The sequence below is a fragment of the Aphanomyces astaci genome (genome assembly GCF_000520075.1).
Source record: "Aphanomyces astaci strain APO3 unplaced genomic scaffold supercont1.33, whole genome shotgun sequence".
Taxonomy (NCBI): Eukaryota; Oomycota; class Saprolegniomycetes; order Saprolegniales; family Verrucalvaceae; genus Aphanomyces; species Aphanomyces astaci.
Window position 1 is genome coordinate 12,152 of NW_009798296.1, and position 26,599 is coordinate 38,750.

Genomic DNA, 26,599 nt, shown 5'->3' on the forward strand with positions numbered 1-26,599 from the left:
GAGGAGGCTACCCCTATCACCACCGAGGAGGCTACCCCTATCACCACCGAGGCTACCCCTGTCACCACCGAGGAGGCTACCCCTGTCGCCACCGAGGAGGCTACCCCTATCACCACCGAGGAGGCTACCCCTATCACCACTGAGGAGGCAACCCCTATCACCACCGAGGCTGTGCCGGACATCAGCACTCCTTGCCCTTCCAACGTCACGCCCAAGCCAGTCATCACGGAGGCTACCCCTATCACCACCGAGGAGGCTACCCCTATCACCACCGAGGCTACCCCTGTCACCACCGAGGAGGCTACCCCTGTCGCCACCGAGGAGGCTACCCCTATCACCACCGAGGAGGCTACCCCTATCACCACTGAGGAGGCAACCCCTATCACCACCGAGGCTGTGCCGGACATCAGCACTCCTTGCCCTTCCAACGTCACGCCCAAGCCTGTCACCACTGAGGAAGCTACCCCTATCACCACTGAAGCTACCCCTGTCACCACTGAGGAGGCTACCCCTATCACCACTGAGGAGGCTACCCCTATCACCACCGAATCTACCCCTGTCACCACTGAGGAGGCTACACCTATCACCACCGAGGCTGTGCCGGACATCAGCACTCCTTGCCCTTCCAACGTCACGCCCAAGCCTGTCACCACTGAGGAAGCTACCCCTATCACCACTGAAGCTACCCCTGTCACCACTGAGGAGGCTACCCCTATCACCACTGAGGAGGCTACCCCTATCACCACCGAATCTACCCCTGTCACCACTGAGGAGGCTACACCTATCACCACCGAGGCTGTGCCGGACATCAGCACTCCTTGCCCTTCCAACGTCACGCCTAAGCCTGTCACCACTGAGGAGGCTACCCCTATCACCACTGAAGCTACCCCTGTCACCACTGAGGAGGCTACCCCTATCACCACTGAGGAGGCTACCCCTATCACCACCGAGGCTACCCCTGTGACCACTGAGGAGGCTACCCCTAACACCACCGAGGTTGTGCCGGACATCAGCACTCCTTGCCCTTCCAACCTTACGCACAAGCCTGTCACCACGGATTCTACCCCTATCACCACCGAGGAGGCTACCCCTATCACAACCGAGGAGGCTACTCCTATCACAACCGAGGCTACCCCTGTTACCACTGAGGAGGCTACCCCTATCACCACCGAGGAGGCTACCCCTATCACCACCGAGGCTACCCCTGTTACCACTGAGGAGGCTACTCCTATCACCACCGAGGAGGCTACCCCTGTCACCACTGAGGAGGCTACCCCTATCACCACCGAGGCTGTGCCGGACATCAGCACTCCTTGCCCTTCCAACGTCACGCCCAAGCCTGTCACCACTGAGGAAGCTACCCCTATCACCACTGAAGCTACCCCTGTCACCACTGAGGAGGCTACCCCTATCACCACTGAGGAGGCTACCCCTATCACCACCGAGGCTACCCCTGTGACCACTGAGGAGGCTACCCCTAACACCACCGAGGTTGTGCCGGACATCAGCACTCCTTGCCCTTCCAACCTTACGCACAAGCCTGTCACCACGGATTCTACCCCTATCACCACCGAGGAGGCTACCCCTATCACAACCGAGGAGGCTACTCCTATCACAACCGAGGCTACCCCTGTTACCACTGAGGAGGCTACCCCTATCACCACCGAGGAGGCTACCCCTATCACCACCGAGGAGGCTACCCCTGTCACCACTGAGGAGGCTACCCCTATCACCACCGAAGCTACCCCTGTCACCACTGAGGAGGCTACCCCTATCACCACCGAGGAGGCTACCCCTATCACCACCGAGGAGGCTACCCCTATTACCACCGAGGCTACCCCTGTCACCACAGAGGAAGCTACCCCTATCACCACCGAGGCTGTGCCGGACGTCAGCACTCCTTGCCCTTCCAACCACACCCTCAAGCCTGTCACCACGGAGGCTACCCCTATCACCACCGAGGAGGCTGCCCCTATCACCACCGAGGCTACCCCTATCACCACCGAGGCTACCCCTATCACCACCGAGGAGGCTACCCCTATTTCCACGGAGGCTACCCCTATCACTACCGAGGCTGCGCCTACCACTACCGATGCTGTCCCTCAGCTTAGTGTGTGTGAAAAGCCTGTGGATGGCGTGGATTACTACGGCCATGACATTAAGTTTACCCAACGCTCCAACAGCGACGATTGCTGCGACGACTGTGCCAACACCCCTGGATGCGTTCTGTACGTGTGGACCCCTTGGAACGAAGGCACGTGCTTCTTGAAGTGGCAGGCTGGCAAGTCTGCTCCTTACTGGGGCGCTAAGGCCGCCAAGGTCACCAAGTCTGTTGGTTCGTGCCAAGCTGCCCAAGCCAACGTGGACTACAACGGCAACGACATCGCACGTATTTCTGGCAACAAGGACGACTGCTGCGGGTTGTGCTTGACGGCGGACAACTGCAAGGGTTACTCGCACTACCAAGGTTATTGCTACCTCAAGGGCGAACTCGGCTACCCTTCTGCCAAGGAAGGCGTCACTTCTGGCATCCGTAACTAAGCAAGCGTAAGCGGTGGAGGTCAAATCAAGCCCTTGAGTGCCGTTGTCGCTGTTTGTGTTTTAAACTTTGAATATGTTGCATTGATTGAAAGGCTAACATGTACAAATTGCACTGTAAAGTTACTTGTTTAAAGATAAGTGTAATTCGTCGTTGACCAAGACGTCGCGTCCGTCGAACATTAATTTTTTCAAACAGCAGATCCAGTGCAATACGGAGTAAGGAGCATGTTTTTGGCGAAAATGCCTATAATAAAGTCAAGTGGTGAGAGTGGTTAGGGTGACTTTTCAAAACACTCACTGTAAGTATTGATTGTGCTTTGCACTTTTTTTGGCAATTCCAGGGTTAAATTAATTGTTTTAAATTTTCTCAGGCTTAAATAACGACTAAAGTAACTTGAATAACGGCTGGGTGCGTTGTTTAACAGTCCTGTAAAGTTACTTCATCTAATGCGATGATTGGTTGGTTGAAGGTGGTTTTCCAGGCATTTTCGTAAAACAAGTTGTTTCCATTTTCATTCTGGCAAGCAACTTGTTTTACCTCAACTCGTTAAGGTGCTTGCCGCAATGAACTGAAGCAGCTATGGATGGCCACATACATGACCTCCCATCCGTGATCACAAGAAACATCAACTACTCCGAGTAATTTATAACGTTAGGGATATAGTTAGGCTAGTCGTCGCTTTGTCCAATGCTTCAAAGCTATGCCATACCTACAACACTTGATCTGTACTAACGTCAGTACTGTACGTGGAAAGCAAAGGCTCACATCAACTACACGATGTGTAGTACTCCCATTTCACAGCCTAATACGGTATGCATCGTAATGAACTCGTGGTTGAACTGCGTAAGTTGGACTGGTACTGCAACTCGATTAGTTAGCGGGTGAAATAAAGCTAGGGTTGTTTTATTCTGCTGAAACGATGCAGAGCTTGGGTTTAGCGCAGTTAAACAACGGGCAAACTACATGAAAAGCACAATAAGAGCATCTCCAACGGTAAATTCTAACTGTAAAGCATAGGTTAAAGTCAAACTTCGTTTTTACGGTTGCTATTTTGGCACTATCCGGACATTTTAGAAATTTCTTTCCACAGAATTTCTAGTTTCTCGTGAAATAGCAACAAACCCTCCGGATAGTGCAAGAATTTCTGTTCTATATCCGTAACTTCGAATTGACTGTGATCTAGAAATAATAACGCCGTTGGAAATGCTCTACTGTGTGCGTCTGGTAGTATTGCAATATTCAGGCCCAAAACGCCATTTTGGGGTCGAATTCAACAAATCTGATCAAAATTGAAACATGTCTTACTTGAAGGGTTTTAACCCAAATCCAATAATTCCACGTGGGATTTACTCGTTGAAGAGGTCCAAAACCCCATATTACAAAATGGACCTTTTACCTCCATTTTGAAAATGTCATTTTGGTTCATCCCATTTTGCGACAAAATGGAATATTATATTTGAAATACCAGACACACCCTAATACTTCAAAAAAACTGAACTTACTGTACCTCTTGGACAGTATCCGGACAATTGTCGCACAACACCTCGTTTGAGGAATCCTCAAAATACCCTAAGTAACACGATGAATGGCTGGGGTCCTGCAGCAAGCGCGTGGGTAGGACAAGGCGTTGCAGCGGGAGCCTGGTGGCCCGAAGTAAACATGCGTAAGTGTACTTCACGCCACCAGCCTCCCGCAGCAGCGCTTTTGTGACAGTCAGCCTACTCTACAAGCTCCCATAGTTGTGTGCCCTTCCAATTGTGACTGGGACTTATTTGGAGCTGTTTATACATGATATATTGTACTTATAGTTATACCGTATGGTGCAGAAAGGATATGCCTCGTTTGCGACTGGACTGCAACGGAATGCATTGGGCGTCAAGGACACCCTGTACGTCCAAGTCCATTTTCAGTCAGCTCTTGTCCGCAAATTACATAATGAAGTTATTTGAAGACTGTGATTGGCTATAAAATAAATGTACGTATCCAATCAAAACCTATTATACCTTGAAATCAAAAATTCACGAGAAGTTTGCGCAGGGGCCATGCTGCCTCTCCATGGCTATTTGCTATGCTTTGAAGGTACCTTAACTAACAACTAGCATTGTAAAAACGAGTGGAGATGATACTGCTGGTGAATTTGCCCGTCGTTGTTGCTCGCGTGAACGACGAGCAACTCCACTACAGAGTAAACCAAGGCTAAGAGTTCTACCAGAGTCCTCAACCATGCAACCAGTCGCATTGAGATGACAATGCGACGTATGGTTTGATGTTCTCTTGCGTGTTTACGCGTGTGCAATGTGATTTGGCGTGAATAACCAGTTGACGGGTTCAACGACTACCGGTAGTTATGTATGTACTACCGGTAGCAAGTGCTAGCTATTTGGGTTAGAGTAGCGGTGAATCCACACCTGAAAGTAAAGGTTTCAGCCACAATGTGGCGACTTGCTCATAGTGCATGTAAATCGCTACAGCTGAGTCGATTGCATCCCCTACATCGTTTAAATCCCCTCATGGCCTTCTGTCCCCTCCAAAACGATTCTGTTTGTGGCTTATCTACGTGTGAAAGTACACAACCACCATTTACGAAGTTAGAACCACCATTCACGACATCATGACTAGCTCATAGTGTATGAAGATCGCGCAGAATAGTAGCGACTGCAACCCCTGCACCTCCACAGCCCTTATGTACCCCCCCCTTCCTCTCACAATATTCGACTTGTAGCATCCCCAAGCCAAATTGCGTAGCACACTCTCTATTGTTCTCAACGTTCACTCGAATATACAAAGAACACTGTCAAGTGCATACTCCATCCTCCCATAGCGCCTAATCCTGAGAGAATTGATCTACACTACACAATATCTCGCGCAATGCCAGTTGTTGAAATTTGTGCTCTGTGATGTGTGGGATGTTGGAATTCAGACGATAAATGCTTGTCACTATGAGCCAAGAATGATATGAGTGAGCACAGTATGAGTTGTCAGACACACATAGTGTGCTAGACAATTGGGCTGGGGGGATGCTACAAGTCGAATATTATGAGGGGAAGGGGGGGTACATAAAGGCTGTGGATGTGCAGGGGTTCCGTCGCCGCTATTCTGGCGATCTACATACACTATGAGCTAGTTATGATGTCGTGAATGATGGTTTTAATATCGTAAATGGTGGTTGTGTGCTTTAACACAAAGAAAAACCACAAGCTGAGCCGTTGTGGAGGGGACTGGCGGTGGGGGGTTATAAACGATGTAGGGGTTGCAATGGATACAGAAGTAGCGATTTTACATGCACTATGAATAAGTCGCGCACAGTGGCTGAAACCTCTACTTTCAGGTGTGAATTCACCGCCACTCTGACTGAAATTGCTAGCGTTTACACGAATAACTTGCCGTTGAGCTCCACACATAGCTGTATGGTTTACTTCTTAACTTTCACGCAAAGTCACATTGCACACACATAACGCATACAAAGGAATATCACAGGGCTACGTCAATTTGCTAGCTCAACTCCTGGCATGGTTCAGGACTCTAGGATGCTTGTCTTGCCTTACTAGCAGAAATGGATTTGCTCGTCGTTGATGCGAGCAACAACCACGGGCTAATCCTCTGGTATACTGTATTAGCTCCTCTCGTTATCACTGTGTTAGTTGTGAATAAGGTACCTACAAAGCAAGGCTAGTTAGTGCATCAGTCAGGCACCATGTAATGCTCCTGTTCAACCCTATCATTTTCCAGAAATATTGCGTTTTGATTGGATAATAATATTATTTTTTATGGGTCATACAAACATCAAGTTATACTGATAACGACGAGGACCACCTACCTGCATGCATGCTGATATATGGCTGATGGTTTGATCGTCACCGCTGTATAAAGGAGTATGCTGGTACATAATCGGTGTTGTGCGGATCACAGACAAGGAATGTAGATCTAACGTTAGCGAGTGTTTTCACCGAGCACAGCCCATCCTACTTACGGCGACCCCCACCCTTCCCTTCGGCACAGTATGTAGGCAACCCTTACTGTTTGCACACGAACATCCAAACGTGCATTACAGGAGTATACCACACATGTATATATCACATATCGTCATCATCACCCCACCACCACCACCCGACCGGAGACAGCGCCAGTCTTGTCGACGCGTTCGCCCATGACTTGCTTGAGGAAGCACACCCCGTGAAGATGCGAGAACCCCGCACAAGCCTCCTGTTCCATGCATAGCCCACAGCAGTCGGCGGCATTCGTCGCTTTAACTCCATACAGGTCATGACCAAGAAAGTCAACGTCCGTTTCCGCGGCACTGCACGCGCGAGTTGTACTAGTACTAGTAGTCGCTGGTGGTCGAGGTAGAAGACTCGTGGTTACATGTGGAGGTGACGGCGATGCATCACCGTCATCATCCCCTTCCGCGCACTTCAACGACCCGTCCTCGCGAAACATGGCGGCTACGTTCACCCGGCCATACCCGTATCGGTTGTTTGGCCAAGCTGAATCCAACACGTCGCCGCAGTTGACCGCTCCAGGGCCAAGCACCGATCCATTCTTGAACGTCCATGTGGCGGGTTCCGGCTGGAGGACGGCGCGGTCCGCCGTGGACGTGATGAGGCGGTAAATGTCGGCGTATGTGAGATCTCGTTGCTTGCTCTTCAGCAGCGCCACCACGCCCGCTACATGGGGAGACGCCATGGACGTTCCTGCGAGTGCCACGTACCCCGCGTCATCGCGGGCGTTGGCCGACACGGTGAAGAAGCCTGGCGCGACCACGTCCGGCTTGCCTCGCCAGCCGCCAGCCGTCGTCGCGTTTGAAGACGAGGACGGGTACCCCGCGGTCACAGGTCCCTTGGCACTGAAGAAGGCCAGCTGGGTCGGATCGTTTGCGTACGACCCGACCGCGCCCACCGCGAGCACGTTGTCGTACCGGGCGGGGTTGCCGGTGGTGGCGCAGTTGGGGCCGCTGTTGCCCGCGGAAAACACGGGCGTGATCCCAACATACTGCCAGATGGCCACGATGTCTTGGAACCAGTCGTTGTACGCGCCGCCGCCATCGTCGCCCCAGCTGTTGTTGACCACGTCCGCGCCAAGTTTGCACTCGGAGTGCGAGCCGTCTCGTCGCGACGGACACATTACAAATTGCGCGCACTGCACCAATGCCAGCTGGCTGCCCACGTCGCCGTTCAACCCGAGGCACGCGATCCACTGAGCGCCCGGGGCCACGCCGATGCCATGCGACCCCACCATGGTCCCGATCGTGTGTGTACCGTGGCCGTGCGAGTCCATCGGTAGATCATCGCCGCCGATGTCGGTGGTGGTGTTGTACGGGTTGAACCAGCCTTTGACCCGTCGGAAGTTGTGTTTAATTGCTTCGTGGTTGGCGTTGGCGCCCGTGTCGATGGAACCAACGACGATGCCTTCGCCGGTCGTGTGATGCCACACGTCCGGGGCCCCGATCGTCGCCACCCCCCACTCGACCACCCTCGACGACGACGACGATGGGGGGTCGTCGGACGAGATGTTGGCATCGGCGGCGGCTTTCTTTTGAACGGGACGAACCGCCTTCCGTCCATCACGTGACAACGTCGAGTGCAACCGCACCGTGAACGGCACGTCGATCTTGTGGACGCTGGACAAGGCGGCGATGCCGTGGACTTGGTCCACAGTCAGCCCGTTGCAAAACGCCGACGTCTTGATCCACACATGGGTGCATTGCGCCGACGGAAAGTGCGCGGCGAGCACGGCGCGCGCTTTGGTGGATTCAGCGACCAGCGTTTGGTACATGGCTGTGCGTCGGGCGTTATCTCGTTGGTTCAACGGGGACGACGAGGAGGTGTCTTGGTGGTCCAGGTGGATGGGGAGGGCGGCCATTAACGTGTGCACGGACGAGGGCCGCGCGTACTCGACGACGACGTCCGCAGTGGATGCGACTTCGAACGCGCGGTGGACACCCATCGACACTTTGGCCATGGACAACGCCACCGAGATGGACAAGACCAAAACCCCGGCTTTCCATCCCATCATCATCGTCAACGGTATGTGGTGAGATGACAAGTGAAGGGTAGAATAAAGCAAGTGCAGGGGTAGTGGATAATAAAGCAAGAGTACAGTGCAGTGGTGTATTGCAGCGGGGCGACGTGATGCGCTTCAATGGGAGCGACGCGACGTGGTTGCACCATCTTGGGTAAGTGCACAGTGCACACACACTTAACATGTTGAGAACAAGACGACGTTGTAGGTCGTACTAGTAGTAGGAGTGACTTGCGATAGGTACTACAGTACATAATGAGTCGTCAGGCTCGCATTGAACTGACCAAACGTCTGACGAAACCCCAACACGTTGGCACCGTACTATGTACAGACTCAAGTGACATGGTACTATGTAGCAGCTACTCTCTCTACATACATGTACATTGCTATATCTAAAAGTTATTCATAACAAAGTACTCTGGAGTGTTGATTCGGAAGACGTGCAACTTCAATGTTGAACCTGTAACCTCTAATAACTACAGTGCAACGTCGAAGTTGAACCTGTAACGGCTAAATTCAAGGTGCAAACTCGAACTCTCAATACCTATGTATTGCACTGGATCTGCCGTTTGACAGTGCGCGACAGCTTCGACGATGCCTTTGAGCATAACTTTTGTTACAAAAATGTTAGCCAGAAGAGTTTAATATATTACATATATGTAGGGGTCGGTCCACTCTACAACTTGCTATTTTGAAAAAATCCCGAATGTTTATAGTCTTGCCAAAATGATGCTTTAAAGTTTCAAAACTAGTGAATTTTCATCCTATAAACTTGTACATTTATCCATCTAATTATCGTAGGTTGCGGATAAAATAGAACTGACGTATCTGTCTACTGTGATAGATTTAGTTTTATATTTCGTCGAATTTTTGACACGATTTTCATTGTGAATTCGCTATAAACTGCCAAAATTCATGTGGATTTTCTAATCGATATTTTGAATTACGCTGGAGTTCTGATTGGTTGTTGAATATATCTTTTCTGTAAGAGCCAATCAAATCCTCTCCAATTTGAATCAGCCAATAGCATCGATTCGTGATTCGATATTCGGCGGCTGGAATTTTGTACCGAATCCACAATATTACGTATATTTCGTAGAATTGATACTATTTTCGTCGTATTTGTGTGGAAAGTTTGGGTATTTTTTGGCCGATTTGACAATGTTTTGAAAATAGTGTTTGACCATTCACCAAAGTACTGTGTCACTGATTGCCCCATTGAGATGGACGTTCCGGCGCTGGTCGAGTCGCTCGTGACGAGCGTCCATGGAAGTCCGAACCCATCGTTGATGTCTCTGTCTCTGCGCATTCTCTCGTCCAGGTACGGGAATGCGCATGAAATGGAGCATCGAGCAAACGACATGGTGTGTCCACTCCTCCTCCATCTTCGTCCCACACACCCTAGTACCTCATCGCGTGTGTGTCTCACATTTGACTTGTTAGTTGGGCGTGACCCAGAAGATCCTTCGTCATCTCAAGGAATCGTCGATCGGATACGACTCGAAACTGGCGGTACAGCGCTTTGAGTCGTTGAACCAGGACTTCATCACGCACGCGATGCTGCACCGGAAAGCGGCGCTGTTGACGCTGCTCTTGCGACTGAGTTTGGACACGGACACCACGACGTTGTACGTGCCGCCGCTCCCCGTGACGGCGATCGGACATCCAACCATCAAGACTGTGCGTACTGTGCACATCAGTCGTGCACTTTCCCTAACGCCTCCACCATCCCGTAGGATCCCACTTCGTCCCCACAGCATCCCCATCCTCCCCGTTCGCCACATGCAGATCCTTCCATGCCACAACAACCTTCTATATCTACCACCTGGCACGACAAACACATGCAGCAAGACACGTATCGCGCGGCGGTGCGCACGCACGACACAGGCGCGGCCATGGACATCCCCGAGAACGTCCTTCTCCAAGAAGTGCTGTATGCGTTCCAAGGCATCGATTCCAAGTACACGTTCTTCAACCCGTCCACCGATCGGTTCGAAGTCGCGCGCCACGTCGGCGTGTCCCTCCGTACGTTGAGCATCCCACCACCACCGCCGACTCCCATCTCTCATCATCATGTTCGAATGTTATGATCATTCTTCCCATGTCGATTCCTTGGTTCCCCCTTTCGTTCACACATTCCAAATGTCTATTCCTGTCTTTATCATTCGTCGTTTCATGATCGCAGCATGTCCACCTTTCTCGATCGTATTAATTCATAAAACGATGAAATGTCAAAATATATTTGAAATGTCAAAATATATTTGAAAGGTCAAAATATATTTGAAAGGTCAAAATATATTTGAAAGGTCAAAATATATTTGAACAATGTGAAAGTAAAATATAATTGACATGACTTCCTTCCCTCACGACATGCTGTCTTCCCCATGTTATAATTCGTCGATTTTTTATCATACCAATTCCTTGTATGCTTCGTATGCTCGTCCATACCGATGATTCCTATCTTGCTTACATATCTAATCTATAATGCTCCTTATACCCAAAATATTGGACCTTTGTGCGAATTTGCCAAATCCATCGATCGATTTTTCGTGTGTGGACTGAATCTTCATGGAATAACGTTAAAACAACGTCCCAGGTTGGTTGGTTGCTCTCTCATCCCACACACTAATTTCAGTCCCACACACTAATTTCAGTCCCACGCGATTTCCTCTACTTGGTTCCTTCCTGCATACACCAATATGATCCCCTCCATGTTCTCTCTTCATATCCATTTTACGTACATAGCCATGCGCGATTTGATTCGAAAGCTCACCGAAGTGGGGTGGCTGTTCAACCGCGTCCAGCAGTTCCTCGGTCGGTCCATGGACGGCGGCGTCGTGACCCAGAGCTTCCACCATGCGCTCAAAGCGGAACTGTCGGATTTTTACCGCCTCCTCGCGGTCCTCAGTGCCCAGGTGGACGTGGACGCCGCCAAGTTTCCACTCCCCGACGCCATGCCAGAGCTCACACTCAAGCGCCTCATCGTGTGGACGCAGGACCCGCTCGACCGCCTCCGTGTCATGGCCGCGCTCGTCGACAGGTAAGAAGAATACACCCAAAACATTTGGCGGACTTTTGTGCTACATTGTAAAGATTGTCCCTAGCCACACTAATTCCAGTCACATACTAATTCAATGTTGTTGAAATGGTCGAATGTGAGTGGATGATCATTTGATTGGCTACTTGATTCGAGTTGTGGGTTTTGATTGGACGATATATATCATCGATTGTCTTCCGATTTGGTGCTGCTGCTGGTCATTCTTCGATTGAGACCACCACCACCCCAAACTCTCCAACTTCGACTATATCGACTTGACAATACCTGCTACGATATGTTTGTACGACCCGTCGTACATATTATATGTTCTAGTAGTCTTATGGATGATTCGATACTATGAATTTCCAGACTCTGTCGAATCATCACGAATCATCGACGCTAGGATTGGCTAATCCATTTTGGAGTGGATTATTTGATTGGCTGTTACAGAAACGAGACAATTGTATATTCAACCAATCAAAAGCTTCCAGCAAGGGATTCCATTTTGAGTAGACAAACCACGCGAATGTTGGACGTTTATAGCGAAATATCACAATATATTGCCATACCATGTTAGATCACCACATGATTCAATTCGTTTGACAAGATTCTTTCAGACTATGCCATGGTTTCGAGTATATATATATATATCGTGACGTTCTAGCGTGCCTTGCTTTAAAAAACCAAACCAACTGTCGTCGATTTCCATTGATTCTTTTCATGCTTTTGTCAGTGTGGACGGCCTCACGGGCGGCGCGCTGGCGTCGGGTATTTACATGTACATGGAGCACGGCGACCCGTTTGTCCGACAGTTCATTCAGACGATTCTCAACCAAGTGGCCACGCCCGTGCTCACGATGATCCAGCAGTGGACGCTCGAAGGGTTACTTCAAGATCCATATGTACGTAGTACACACGCGCTCTCTCTCTGTGTCTGACAAGCTAAGCTAAAACCCTTGTCATATATATTTATGTGTAAACACGCATGTATGAATATTTTTTATTTATTTTTAGGAAGAATTCTTTGTCGCGTGCGACGCCAGCGTTGGCGACGACATGCTGTGGAGCCAAAAGTATTCGTTGCGATGGGCCATGTTGCCTCAATTCATCCCACGGTGGGCCAATCTATATATATATATGTACAATCGAAAGGTTTGGTATATATATATATATATTTGAATCTTTGCTGGCGTAGAGACGTCGCACACACGATCTTTGTGATGGGCAAGAGCATCAATTTCATCCGAACGTGCTGTGGCGACTCGGAGGTTTGTCGTCACTTGGCCCAATTGAGTTCAAGCGGTGTTAACATGTAGTGGGTGCTGGACACGCAATTGCACGCGACCAACTTGACGTTTGACCACTGGTATGGTAATCTGTTAAATTTAAAATATTTTTATTTTTTATATTTTTCCTTTGGATTTTCAAACAGTATAGAGTGCATTGTTTCGATTATGTATTTGATTGGTGGTTGACACATGTATTCGTGAGCATGGCCTAGCCAATCAAATGAAAAGGAGCAATGGTATCCTCCAATCATCGAACACAAAATCGTTTGAAAATGCACAAACAGGGACTTTGAAACAGGAACCAATAATAATTCCTTATTCGTACACAATGTACTTTTTTATTTATTTATTCATCTTGCCATTTGTATGTATACCACACGATCCATTGAATACACTAGCTTGAAATCGGACTCAAAACTCGAATCCATATTTCACCAGCGCAAAGGACTATAATAATATATATATATATATATTATATATATATACACCCTCTACCTACTGGTAAACTCGACACATTATTTATTTATGTTTGTGGTAGGACTGAGTTTCAGCAGTGGATTGCGGCCGCAGCAAACGAAACCAACAATTACGTGACCAAGATCTTGCTTGGAAAGTACCAGTTGCTCGAGCATTGCCGCGCGTTGAAGCAGTATTTGCTCCTGGGCCAAGTATGGACCTATAGTAGTATCTCCATGTATTTTATTGATGGATTGTAGAAATAACATATCGTATATCGTAGGGAGACTTTATCCAATACCTCATGGATCTGCTCCAGCCAGAACTATCCAAACGAGCGACCCAAATCTACCGCCACAACCTCATGAGTGTGCTCGAGACGGCGCTGAACGCATCCAATGCGAAATTCGAAGTATATATATATATATTGTCGATTTGATACACAATTTGGGGAGGGGTTTGCAATCGAATCGCGCCGACCAAACCGATCCACAATCGATCTGATTGGATGTTGAATTTCATTGAGAAGGTTTTGATTGGCTAATAATTTTGAGCTCATCGGAGGTAGCCAATCAAATCGATTTATCCAACGAGAAACCACAACACAATGAAATTTCACTCGAAAGCACAATATTATTTTTATTGTTTTTCCCCAATTTCCTGACTTGGAAGAGTATTGCCCGATTCCGTACGACTCAATATATATGTATTTGACTAGTCGAACGATATTTTAAGCCGCTTGGACGTGAAATTGCACCAAGCGACGTCAGGTATGCTATCAATTCAAAGTAAAATCCACGTGAGTGGAATGGATTTATTTATTACTAGTATTCTATATATATATATATATTTGAAGGTGTGAGTGTGTGGTCATGATATATTGAAATATCGAGTTCTAGTATTGTATATTATATATGGCGATAGTATTCTGGCGTTGGCACTGTATGTTGATATTGGTATCACGTGAGCCTACGAATGACGACGACTCATGGAAAAGAAACAAAACGCGTATCCCGTGTTGTCGTTGGCTTTATGTTCACTAAAATACATCCAAAATCGATATATATATATATATATATATATCCCGTGATCTCGTTGGCTTTGTATGCACTAAAATACACCCAAATCGATATATATATATATAGTATATTTGTGATACCTCTGCAATACTTGTTCTTCGGTTGTTTAGGCGAAGAAGGTTGGGATGTGTTTGCATTGCACTACAAGCTCCAAGCGCCGTTGAACACGGTCATCCCGGACGCCGCCATGGCCGAGTACCTCCAGATGTTTTCGTTTCTGTTTAAAGTCAAGCGGGTCGAGTACTCGCTCAGCACTTGCTGGGGCCGGGACATGAACCTCGTGCATTTGATCAGCGTACGACTATTTATATATATATATATATTATGATATATTTGTAGAACAAACTGCCACATGCAGTAGCCATCATGCATCGCGGCAACTTGGTGCGGTCCCAGATGATCCACTTTACGACCAATTTGCACAACTACATCATGTTTGAAGTGCTCGACGGGTCGTGGCACTCGCTTGTTAAGGACGTGACCAACGCCACTCATTTGGATGCACTCATCGATGCCCACTCTGGCTACTTGGAGCGTATCAAGGCCAACGTACGTCTACTACTACTAGTAGTACTAGTACTAGTAGTTGTATTCGACCTTGTACTAGGAGGCTTGTCTGTGCACGATCGATACTATGCTGTATGACTCGTACTCGTTTTGCGGGGACTAGTACTGGCCTGAGTAATACACGATCGATACACTAGACTAGTAGTTGAAGTAGTAGTAGTATTACTAGTAGTAGGGGATGTAGTGGAGAATTGTATGTACTATATGTTGTTGAGGCGAGTGGTTAGTTGATCTGTGTGGTGTTAGGCGTTCATTTTGGATGCCAACCAAGAGCTGCTGCGGGCACTCAAGGGCATTTTCGACACGATTTTGACGTTTTCCAAGGTCCAAGAGGCGATTTACACGACGGCGGTGCGCGAAGGCCAGCTAGTTAACCGCCACGAACGCTTGGGCAAGGTGGGTAGTAGTACTACTTGATTAGTTGGTTGAATCACGTTATGATGTAGGTGGCGTGGACGGGCACGGAAGAGCGGCCGACGTCGGCGCTGGACGCCACGGGTGCCCTCGTCCGGCAGATGCACACAATCGCGACCGACTTCCAGACGCAAATGGTATCGTTTCTGGATCTGCTCAAGCAGCAAGCGCTCGGGTCCGACAACTTGCCGTTCCTGACGTTTCGCCTCGACTTTAACGAGTACTACCGCAAGTCCACGGCACCACCAACCAACTAATGGAATAGTAGACAAAGACTAGTTGGTGGCAAACACACACAGTGTGCAATCAATACCGCTCGTTGCGGGTTTCGGAACGTAGCTACTGTAGTGGCAACCAATTGTGTGCACTGCTACTTGACTTTTGATTGGATTAAATGTTTCATTTCTCCTCGTAATCGCAATCGGATTGGCTCAGTCGATAGATACATACATTCCAGCTTTGATTTGATCCAAGTAGTTATGACCCACCCCTAAACTTTATGACCTCAAACCAGAAAAACTTACGGTCGATAGGGATTGTATTTTTTTGTAAGCTTAAGACAGTATGCTCGTGTGATGACTTTACCTCTCCCCATCCAGTCGCAGCTCATCGAGCCATCCAAATGTGCTCGTGAGGTCGCTCCAAGTTTGTGATTCGAGTGGGGCTATATATTTTGAGCATTTGCGCATATGAAGTGCCAATCAGTATTGTCGATTTGATACAAATTTGGGGAGAGCTCAAAATTATTAGCCAATCAAAGCCTTCTCAATGAAATTCAACCAATCAGATCGATTGTGGATCGGTTTGGTCGGCGCGATTCGATTGCACCTCTGAGGTAGCCAATCAAATCGATTTAAATTCCAACGAGAAACCACAACACAATGAAATTTCACTCGAAAGCACAATAGCTTCCCATGATACCAGAGATCAGCATGACCTCTAGTAATGTCGCCACAGAGTTGGCATAGCTTGAATGTGTTAACTCGTCCAGTAAAGGTGTCGACAAGGCAACCTAGTTGCCGGTTTTTCATCCTGAATATTTAGCACCTATTTTATTATACTATTTCTATAAAAGGTATACAAACTACAAGTGTGTATTAAAACTGCAGTTACATACAAACAATAAGTTAAAAAGTAAAATAATATGAAATGCTGCAAAAGATATGGATCAGAGTACTAGTACTGTAGTACATACAGAAAGTACTGTGCAAATATCATTAATAGTGTGCGAGTATTGCTACGTACTACAAGTGTAGTCGTAGTTTATAAGCTAACGTTACCAGTAGGAGCGTATAAAAACTTTTCTACTCTTGGCATTTTGGTGGGACGTAGCAAGGTCATGTTTCATCGACATGTCTGTTCAGTGATTATCATCCACCAATCAGAGTCGTAGTCGTTACGCTTTCCACCAATCAAACAGAGGTGGTCGTTTCTCAAATCAAGTAATATTAATAGCACCCACCCGCCTGGTTGTTGTTGCCGCGGTGGTCGTGGCTATATGACGACGCCAGTTCATCTCCTTCCGAGAGGCCTTTCGTGGGGAGAAGACCTACAGATTTACAAGGTATAGTACGTCATTCGTCCTCATAGTGGGGAGTTGGAACCACACGGAACTATCTACAAGTCGGTTCTCATTGAAACATTGAATCCCCTCCTTCAGGCATCCAAGACAGTTATACCGTGGCGACCAGAGCAGCAACAGCCTGTGCGACACATCACTCGGTATGAAAAGTCACGGGAAGAGCGAGAATACGACTTGGTTCGAGCGCAGTACCGGGATGTCCAGCGGGTGGGTGTACACACCCATATATTTGCATCCATTTTTTCGTGTTTAAATCTTAACAATCTATTGTTTTGGCCTAGGAATCCGCTACAAAGGACAAGGAAATCAAAGACCAAATGCAAGCGTTGGTCGATGCCAAGGTCAGTCACGGCAAAATACAAGAGTAAAGTCACATTCGAAATTCAGGTGAAACAAAGCCGGTATGTGCAAAAGTTCAACCTGATCAACCACCACTCGGCCGAGGTGGAGCCGGTGGAGTCGGCCCTTCGCCCCCCCAATACCCGCGCGCCTTACAACATCGTCAACCACCGGCAGCTAGACGTCCCCCCCGTCCACGTGGCGCCCCCCGACAGCCTCGGCAAGAAGATGGTCGACAGTCAGCACTTGGGGCGACCGTTCAGCGTCATTAGCAACAAGTGCAAACTCGTTCCATCCAATTGAAATGGGCGGCTGTTGTATGTGTATAACACTGTTATTTGTACGTAGGTACCACACCAACCACGAGTCGCGGTCAGCCGCCGACGCGGTGCGTCTACAGGACATGGCCCGCACCAAATTTAACAAAACACACGATTTTAACCCGCTTCTGGTGCGGTACTACGACGAGACGAAAGAAACGGCCTTTGTCGCCGCTAGGACCGTTCAAAACCAGATGCACGGCGTCGACCGAGATGAAAAGCTCCCCCACGGCGAGCAATTCAGCGCCGGCAAGTTGTACAACATTGTCAACCACAAGATCCTCCGCCCAGACAAGTATGAAGCCGTGACCAACGTCGGCAATCGACGACTCAACTGCATGAAGTCCACGGTACAAGATCTGCAGATTGAGGGGGGGTTGGGGTGGGGGGTTTCGGGGGTTCATGACAATTGTTGATGTAGCAAATCAACAAGGCAGTGCGCGAACGAGCCGATGCCTTCGAAGACAAGACTCAGGAGCGGGCGTTGAACCGCATCGCCCACGAGCGCAACGGCCAAGCATATGTCCACGGGTAGGTAGTAGTACTAGTACACACTACGATGGCTAGGATTACTACTGCGACTAGTAGTAGTAGTAGTACTACACTACTACCTTGTGAACGTGTGCAAAGTAGCGTGGAGCAACTACTACTACTACATCCTACCATACTCATGTCTCCATATTGCTAGGTTTGATCCAGTGACGAACCAACCGTTTGAAGGGCGACTGCGAAAACCCAAAGTGCCTCTGCGCACACAGCCCAAACCCGCGGCATGGGCACGCGCCGACCCCAGAGGTATACTAATTACATGTACATATATAGAGGATACATCGAGTCAGTGGAGAAATAGAGTCACTTGAAAGGATTCAGAGTTGTTCACGATGTTGATGCTATTTGTAGGGGGACCCAACCAAACGACGGTCGAAGGGGCAGTGCTGCCGGCTTTAGTTCCATCCCACCAGTTTGGGGGGATGGCCCCAATTCAGCCAGAGATTCTGTTTATAAGCCACGACCAACCCGTCGACCCTGGGGGGGCCAAAGTGGCGGCTTCCCCCATGACCAAACCCCATTAATCCTATTCAACGACTACTCTCCTTCCTTTTGTGTGGACAGTCCCATACTCGAACTACTGAACTAAGCTTACTTGTAGTACTTAGCAAAATCACTCTATTATAGAAGTTCACAAAGGACTAATTAATAGGAGTTTGAGTATTATATCGTTCATATTTTGTGCAGGGGTGTCAGTCCTCTACAATATCGAATCCATCCATTTTCGGTGGATATATACTACAGTAGTAGTTTTAGAAGCTGACGGGGCGAGCTTGTACAATTGAATCGCGTTAATACTGTACACTAGTACTACTACAGTATTACTACTTGTACTACGCAGTCGTACGGTTGGCATCATTGAAACAACACTATTTTATATAATAGGATTCGTACCAAACACATGACAAACGAGTATATATATATATATGGACAGGTAGGTGGCCCCCCATACAGTATCTACTTTAGAGCTAGTTTATGCTGTTTGCAGGGCAATGTCATCGGCGATGGCTTCCCAGTCGGCGACCACGAGCCAGTACAGTCCGTACGCGGCGCACAGACAGAACCCGACTGAGATGCCGACCCAGAGCCCCACGAGCCCCCAGTACGCCGACAGGACGGATGCCAGGGGTACCCCCACCCCCACGAACCCCACGACGTTGGCGACCGCCCCTTGGTGCGGCCTGCCGCTGCCCCGGAGCGTACCCTGGACGGCCCCCCACACCCCCATCGTCACCTGAAACGGCGCCGTGGCATAAAATAGCGTCGTCGCCTCACTCAAAACCGCCGGGTCCTGCGTGTACAGGGTCGCGTAGAGGGGCCCGACCAGCACCATGGACACGGTGGACGCGGCGGCCCACCACGAGCCCAGCTGCACCGTCTGCCACGCGGCAGTTTTTGCACGGATGGGGAGGTTCCCACCTAGTGCATTGCCTACTCGCACCGAGCTACAGTGGCAATGAATGTATGGAGTGGTTAGTCATTGTATTATACATTAATTGTAATCGAGCTAGTTAATAGTGTGGAGAAGGTGGTGGTGGTGATGATATAGGAGTGAAGATACAATCACATTTGATAGCTTGAAGAGTCATCATATACGTATCTATCAGAAGAGTACGATGCAATATATAGATATATATCAAGGAGAAAAATACTACTCTATTGGCATGGCCAAGGTAGGAATTCCATATATATATTATACATGGAGATCATGATTCGAAACAACACTATAATACAGTCAGATCAAATATTTGCCCCAGTACGTGGTGGGATATGGAGTATTTTGGACCGAAATCATCCAACGAGAATAATGTATGGACATACACTCTCAACAGGCAACATTATTTGATTATAATACTTCGAAGTATAATCCTGCAGTAAATATATAATATATATATATAGTTGCTGTTTTGAAGGAAAGGCTTTACCTGGCAAACCCAATGCCAAGGTACACCATCCCAAAGAGCGATCGAAAGCCGGCGTAAATAGTGTTGGCACTCAGCGCCGTACTGGCATCCGGCAGCGACCCCGCCATGAACGATGTCGCAGCGATGCCTCCAAACTCGCTCAGGAACATCAGCCACCCGTTCGCACTATACATCTCGATGTTATATATCTCGTGGAGGTATTATAACATAGCGATGTTGGAACACATTTTGGTTTATAACACTGCCGTGTTATATTATCATTTGAGGCAGTTATAACATATGGTCGTTGCCCTACCTCAAGCAGAGGAACGTTGGAAGGTTCTGTTTCGCAGCAGCCCAGTCAAAATGCATGCTGGGGGTGTGCATCTACGTATTATATTTGACGATTACATCTGAAAAAATATTATCACATCAAAGAAGAGTTACGATCAATATATATATATATCATTAATACATACATATATGTCATTAATTTTTTATATATATACCATTAATTTTTACATATATATCATTAATTTTTATATATATATCATTAATTTTTACATATATATCATTAATTTTTATATATATATCATTAATTTTTATATATATCATTAATTTATATATATATCATTAATATATATATTTATATATCGAGGAGATAAACGTGATTGTGTCGTACTAAGTGGTAGAGCAGGAAGCCCGCGGTCGAGTAGTACCCAATCATGCCCAATGGTGCACCGACAAACCCCTACAATCGAATATACACATGTGATTGATTTACAGAGACCGTGGAGTCATATTCAGCCCAAAAGTCGGCCAAATTTTGGGTACAAGAGAGACAATACCAGGCTAGTGTGGAGCACAAACACATAACCCACAGACAGCGCGACTCCCGCGCCCGCCGATATGGCGGCGACGATGGGCCACACGATGTTCTGGCCTTGGAGTACTCGTTTAAAGTACTCGTAGGCAAACACAAGCGGAATCTCGAGCATGTACCATCTGAGCAACTGCTGCGTAGCATTTGCAATCTAGCTCACAAATATGAGCTCAAAGCAACAAGTAATAAAGTACGTCGGCGGGCTGGCCCAGGGCGACCAAGATCGAGCCAGAAAAGAACGTGACCAGTGCCAGAGGTACGCAGAGCACCCCCGCGCACAACGCCGCCGTCTGCAGGACGATGCCGAGCTCCAACCCGCGGCCTTTCCCGTAGGCTTGCGCGGTCAATGCATCCATGGCAGTACTGACCCCGATGACCACGCTGTATGCGGTCGTGGTGAAGAAGAGCGAGCTGAGGCCACCTGCAGCCAGCACGACGCGGTTCTCGCTTTGGTCTAGATCTACAGATCTCGTATGAGAAGCTATGCACGTGTGCTGGCCAGCCATGAGGGTGGAAGGAGTCGACGAACCAAGATGGCCCAAGTACATGTTGAGGATCGGCAGTGGAAGGTACTCTAAGATCTGAAGCAAGACCAGCGGGATCGTAATGAGGAACACGTGGTGCCACTCGTCCGTCGAGATGGGCGGCGGCGACAGAAGCGGCTGGAACTCCTTGACCATGACTACCGGTATTGTGATGCTGCCTCCTGTCAAGGTGATGTTGCCGTCGGGCACCGCGTGTTGCGACGTTTGATTGGTGAAGAAAACGAGTAATGTTCCTAATGGACCAATCCCAATCTAGGAATATAATCATTTTGTCCAATCCAAAACACTCCATTTTCAAACACTTTTCGCCTTGTTCCAACATGCGACGTACCTTGGGCTGTGGAAGCGGTAGCGGCGGTGGGAAGGTGAAGCTTCTGCGCCGCCATTTCTTCGACAAAGTCGGGAGGGATTGGGAGAAAGCATGGACGCAGCAGGTGACCCCATGGGAACTACAGGGAGTGAACCCTTCGTTTGTGGAAGGCCTGGCACTGCTTCCACCTTCCAACAACGATCCAAAAGTCGGCGGACGCCGCAAGGCGCTAGTACCTGGGTGCGGATCTGGCTTTGACCTCTTGCACTTGCATGCACAAGGATGGGATGCCACGGGGTTGGACATCTCGTCCACAGCTATTGACGTCTCGCGAAGCAACCTTGGAAGGGATGCCGACTCCATCACTCTGGTGCAAGCAGACTTCTTCGCTCCGTCGACTCCGTCAGTCCACCCCCACTCGTTCGACCTCATCTACGACTATCTGTTCTTTGCCGCCATCGACCCCAGCATGCGCGCCGCATGTGCCGCGCGGTTCCACGCCCTGCTTCGACCCGACACCGGTCGACTCGTCACGCTTCTCTTTCCGCTGGCCCCACCACCTCTCCCTTTGTCATATTCTTCTATTTCCTCCTCCACGTCCACAGATCAAGGACCTCCCTACGTGCTCTCACTCGACGACTACCGCCACATCCTTGAACCCGCGGGCCTCGTCCTTGACTCTACGCATGTGCCGACGACTTCGATCCCGCCCCGGCGCGGCCGCGAGCTCCTTGCAGTGTGGTCGCGGAGTTAGAACCCCAAACTCTCCTTAAGTCGCAACACCTTATTCCATCAACCAGTCTCATGTTTGGGTTGTTTGCATGACTCATCATCTTGAGCTACATCTAATGGAGATACCGCCATGGACGTCGGCGCTTGGTTGAGCGTCGCCACCAATTCCACCGTTTGGTTGTACACGACAAATCCCTTGTCCGTGTCCTGTGGGGATGCCACGTCATCGTATACAGCGTTCAAGTAGTCGCCGTACGCAAACCCGTCGACGTACAAAAATAGCACCAAAATCAGCCGACATCCTGACGTAATGGCATGCCCTATATATATATATACATATATAAACACCTATATATATTATATACATATATAAACACCCATATATATATATATACATATATAAACACCTATATATATTATATATATATATAAACACCTATATATATATATGTACATATATAAACACCTATATATATTATATACATTATAAACACCTATATATATTATATACATTATAAACACCTATATATATTATATACATATATAAATACCCACCAACCTCACTCAGTCTAATGTTAGTGTATGGTGCAAGGATAGCAAAGATATATATATATATAAAACCAGGTCGAGAATTTATTCTTGATCGCTCCCATTTGATAACAAGAAAATACGTATATAAACGGCCCTACAGTAGTATGAGGACTCAAAATAATATAAAAAAATAAGCAACCGCCGTTGAGTTGCTCTGTTTTACTCGTTCAATCGTTTGAAATACTGGTCAAAGTATTATACACCACAAAAACCATAATCCAGGCTATATATATATATATCCTACCGTTGTCACCGAATTGATACTACATACTCGAATACTCATAGTATTGATTTGCCATTGATTCCTTCATCTATAATATATACTAAACTACGTTATCAAAACGACCAGTATTATAGACCATATATATACATCCATATCCATGGAACAAAAATATCCAGTTTGGAGGAATGACGGTATTAACGTGAGTGATGGTCGTACCCCCATGCCTCAGCGGGCCAGCAAATGCGACGGCGTGGCCGACGGGGGCGTCCACGACCTGCTGGAGCGCATGGAACCACGTGCCTCCGCCGACGAAGCGGTCGTTCAGACTCACGACGACGCTCACCACGGACGTGTCGTTGTGCTCGGGAAGGCTCAGCGACTGGTCCAGCTCATCATACCTACACAGCCACACGATGTAGAAATATCATACTATTATGTCCAAACACTAGACATATATATATATATATATATGGATATACAATATATATATATACAATATATATATATATATATACAATATATATATATATATATATATATATATATTGTCACATCGATTTCATACTGGAGCCTTTCTCGGCAGAATCGAAATGTCTTAAGAGAATGGAGGATTCATTAAGAACTGCCTGAGCCAATCAAATATCACGAATCTGTTGAATTTCTGCCAATCCAAACGTCAGCACAGTTCCTCTGGCTCGGGCCCATCAGGTATATATATATATATACTACATTTTGTATATAGTATAATCTGTACAAGCTTCAATTCGATCAAAAACATCATGGAGTCGTATACTAGTTGTCGAAATGACTCTTGAGGCTAAATATAATGAAAATTGCATAATATCTAACTTCCATAACATTTCGCCTCGACTCCCAAACATGGCCATAGAACGGGGCAACCACCCACCCTCTCACCTTCAAATGAACACAAACCAATCCCATATTTTTATATATTTTGTTTTTCATTCATGTTTGTCGTATTATTTTATTATTAATAATTTTAAATAGTAATAATAAAAACAAGCAACAAACCAACCAACCAAAACACGCCATTTTCGAGAACACGAAACCTAAAAACATGTTCAGGCTACGAAAAAAAAAAAGAAAAAAGTTCGATTCCACACACACAAGCCCATGCATATATATATATATATATATATAAATAAATATATACATATATACATATATATAAATTAATATAAAGATATATATATATATATATATACTTACCGAACAATAAATGCATCGTGGACACGGCATCGAGTGGCGCCCGTGGTGTCGTCGCGCATAGACGTATGATCGGCGAGGCGGGGAAAACACTCGTGCAGAAACGGATACACGCGGGAATTTAGCAACTTGCGCAGCCACGGCCGAAGCAACGGAATGTCCTCGACAGCAACGTCCGTCGTGTTGACGCTCGAGTGGCGGACGGTACCCCACTGGCCGTGCCGGACGTCGCGGTGGAATGCATCGACGATGTCGATGACAGCGTCACATTCACCCTACAACCCAATATTGAATCATGGAGGCAAAATACCATATGGTAATGTAGACTGTTCTAGCCAATCCAATTTCACTTTGTACAAATTTGAACCAATCATAGATGTTACATGTTTTGGCCCAATCAAAACGTTCGTACATGTCGACACGTGTATATCCTTAGTAATATTATACACGGAGAGAAGCTTCAACTAATCAAATTGTTCGTACTTGGTTCAATGTGTCTATTAATATGATACACGGAGAGAAGCTTCAACTCATCGAAGGATAGTAAGCAAAAAAGACCATATGGAAAAATGTAGAATGTTCTAGCCAATCAAAGTCTACTTTGTACAAAATTGAACCAATCATCGATCTTGGCCTATCGTTTGGTTGTGTAAGATATTACTATGATTATTTGGCACGTTCAAGAACTTTAGCGAAATGGACCATAAATACACGCTCAAGTCAATATTAATACTATTAATACTATTATAAATACTACAGTACCCCAACTTCCATCAGACCAAAACAATACCACATCTCAAAACCTGGAGAAAACACAACAATATATATATATATATAATAACCATATGCTACAAGGTGAAAACAAACGAATCAAACCGTCGACGGGTGATCGAATATTCATCCTTTCTTCACTTGTCGCAATATATATATATATAATTTACAATATGAACATTTTCGTTATAAAACCATGATCGAAAAAATAGATTACCTTGGTCAAGAGCGGCGACGACGATCGAAACACGAGGCGGTTGGCTTGGGTGGTTGGATCGAACAGCGCCACCGCGCGAGTCGATGCGGGCACGGCAAAACCTTCCGCAGGGAGTCCTGATGTGCCTTGACCTACCTGTGCATCATGCATGCACGTCAAGAAGGATGCGATGGAGATGGAGATCCTACCAAGCCGTGGGGAAGAAGGAAGTCGTCGGGTGCGTCGTTGTCCCAGCACTGACGCTTGCGATGCTGCCGCGCCAGGACAGACGAGGACGGGATCGCGAGGGCACCACGACTCCACAGCGCATACGCGTTGGTATGGTCGTCGCCGTGAATCTTGACCCAGCCTACACCAAGCGAGAAAGGACAAGGTGACGAGTAGATCGTGGAGCTGGGAGCAGTACCTGCGAGATGGTAGGCGTCGGCAGCGCTGTCGGCACTGCATCGCGTGTCGTGTGGATACGCTTGCATGACGAGGAGACAGGTTTCCAACGCGTCGTTGTACAGGCCGGCCTTGAACTGCAGTCGCGCCAGAGCCAATTGAAGCATGGGGTGGTCGTCCATGACGTCCAACCCCCGCACAAGCACGTCGATGGCTTCGTACCGCCGTGTCAACGACTCCAGCGCGCTGGCGTACGTCAGGTACACGTCGAGCTCGTTCACGGTCGCGTCGTGCTCCCACGATTCGTCTCGCAGGATCGTTCGGCATAGCATGACCGTCTCATTCAACTTTTTCCTTGCCTTCAGCGCCGCGACTTCATCCGCCGTGTACGTCGCCGCGTAGATCGCATCCGTGTACTGGTCCAGCAAGTCGGCCGCGTCCATCTTGCGATTGATTTTATGCTTCAACCAATCGTCCGGATGCATAGGGCGCCGGATACGGAGGCCGTGTCTATCCGCTTGTTATCCGTATAACTGCAAGGAGTAGTATCATGTTCCAGAGTTTTTCTACAAATAGACAAGTTTGTGACCAAGGTTGGTGGCGTTACTTAATGCCGACGA

General features: G+C 47.6%; 7 protein-coding genes across 13 annotated transcripts in view; 4 read left to right on the forward strand and 3 right to left on the reverse strand.

Annotated features, from left to right (window-relative positions):
• The window catches only part of H257_11231 (hypothetical protein), a gene marked incomplete at both ends in the record, with an annotated part of 12,282 nt that extends 9,741 nt beyond the window's left edge, over window positions 1-2,541 (forward strand). Inside the window, one exon of the mRNA XM_009838111.1 lies at window positions 4-2,541. Within this exon, the coding sequence (XP_009836413.1) occupies window positions 4-2,541 (2,538 nt within the window). The remainder of the gene's footprint in view (window positions 1-3) is intronic.
• A 4,090-nt stretch (window positions 2,542-6,631) lies between these two features.
• On the reverse strand, window positions 6,632-8,557 carry H257_11232 (hypothetical protein; the record flags this gene model as incomplete). The annotated part of the gene is made up of 1 exon (XM_009838112.1): window positions 6,632-8,557. One exon carries the CDS (start codon window positions 8,555-8,557, stop codon window positions 6,632-6,634), a length of 1,926 nt encoding a protein of 641 aa, XP_009836414.1.
• Window positions 8,558-9,761: 1,204 nt separating this feature from the next.
• On the forward strand, window positions 9,762-15,768 carry H257_11233 (hypothetical protein). Of its 4 annotated transcripts, none has more exons than XM_009838116.1 (15): window positions 9,762-9,924; window positions 10,004-10,240; window positions 10,297-10,585; window positions 11,306-11,600; window positions 12,331-12,499; window positions 12,612-12,712; window positions 12,793-12,865; window positions 12,914-12,963; window positions 13,425-13,554; window positions 13,626-13,754; window positions 14,061-14,112; window positions 14,532-14,716; window positions 14,761-14,970; window positions 15,235-15,384; window positions 15,435-15,768. In XM_009838116.1, the coding sequence occupies exons 1-15, from the start codon at window positions 9,784-9,786 to the stop codon at window positions 15,657-15,659; spliced, it is 2,436 nt and encodes an 811-aa protein (XP_009836418.1). In that variant the 5' UTR covers window positions 9,762-9,783; the 3' UTR covers window positions 15,660-15,768. The 4 variants fall into 4 exon arrangements, with proteins under 4 accessions (XP_009836418.1, XP_009836415.1, XP_009836416.1 ...); XM_009838113.1 differs by having other exon boundaries at window positions 9,762-9,881; XM_009838114.1 differs by having other exon boundaries at window positions 14,532-14,970.
• A 1,093-nt stretch (window positions 15,769-16,861) lies between these two features.
• On the forward strand, window positions 16,862-18,739 carry H257_11234 (hypothetical protein). The gene is made up of 8 exons (XM_009838117.1): window positions 16,862-16,966; window positions 17,063-17,191; window positions 17,266-17,325; window positions 17,372-17,601; window positions 17,672-17,993; window positions 18,065-18,174; window positions 18,332-18,438; window positions 18,544-18,739. The coding sequence occupies exons 1-8, from the start codon at window positions 16,901-16,903 to the stop codon at window positions 18,714-18,716; spliced, it is 1,197 nt and encodes a 398-aa protein (XP_009836419.1). The 5' UTR covers window positions 16,862-16,900; the 3' UTR covers window positions 18,717-18,739.
• Window positions 18,740-19,090: 351 nt separating this feature from the next.
• On the reverse strand, window positions 19,091-21,809 carry H257_11235. Of its 2 annotated transcripts, XM_009838118.1 has the most exons (7): window positions 21,509-21,809; window positions 21,174-21,439; window positions 20,945-21,130; window positions 20,779-20,847; window positions 20,413-20,483; window positions 20,118-20,282; window positions 19,091-19,637 (listed from the first exon to the last, which is right to left on the reverse strand). In XM_009838118.1, exons 1-7 carry the CDS (start codon window positions 21,657-21,659, stop codon window positions 19,166-19,168), a joined length of 1,380 nt encoding a protein of 459 aa, XP_009836420.1. In that variant the 5' UTR covers window positions 21,660-21,809; the 3' UTR covers window positions 19,091-19,165. The 2 variants fall into 2 exon arrangements, with proteins under 2 accessions (XP_009836420.1, XP_009836421.1); XM_009838119.1 differs by having other exon boundaries at window positions 21,174-21,809.
• Window positions 21,810-21,822: 13 nt separating this feature from the next.
• H257_11236 (hypothetical protein) lies at window positions 21,823-26,571 on the reverse strand. Of its 3 annotated transcripts, none has more exons than XM_009838120.1 (6): window positions 26,002-26,571; window positions 25,784-25,944; window positions 25,596-25,730; window positions 24,611-24,882; window positions 23,597-23,778; window positions 21,823-22,886 (listed from the first exon to the last, which is right to left on the reverse strand). In XM_009838120.1, exons 1-6 carry the CDS (start codon window positions 26,462-26,464, stop codon window positions 22,627-22,629), a joined length of 1,473 nt encoding a protein of 490 aa, XP_009836422.1. In that variant the 5' UTR covers window positions 26,465-26,571; the 3' UTR covers window positions 21,823-22,626. The 3 variants fall into 3 exon arrangements, with proteins under 3 accessions (XP_009836422.1, XP_009836423.1, XP_009836424.1); XM_009838121.1 differs by having other exon boundaries at window positions 21,823-22,973; window positions 23,089-23,778; XM_009838122.1 differs by having other exon boundaries at window positions 25,784-26,571.
• Window positions 21,833-22,914, forward strand: H257_11237 (hypothetical protein). The gene has a single exon (XM_009838123.1). The coding sequence runs from the start codon at window positions 21,845-21,847 to the stop codon at window positions 22,586-22,588; it is 744 nt and encodes a 247-aa protein (XP_009836425.1). The 5' UTR covers window positions 21,833-21,844; the 3' UTR covers window positions 22,589-22,914.
• Window positions 26,572-26,599: the final 28 nt, after the last annotated feature.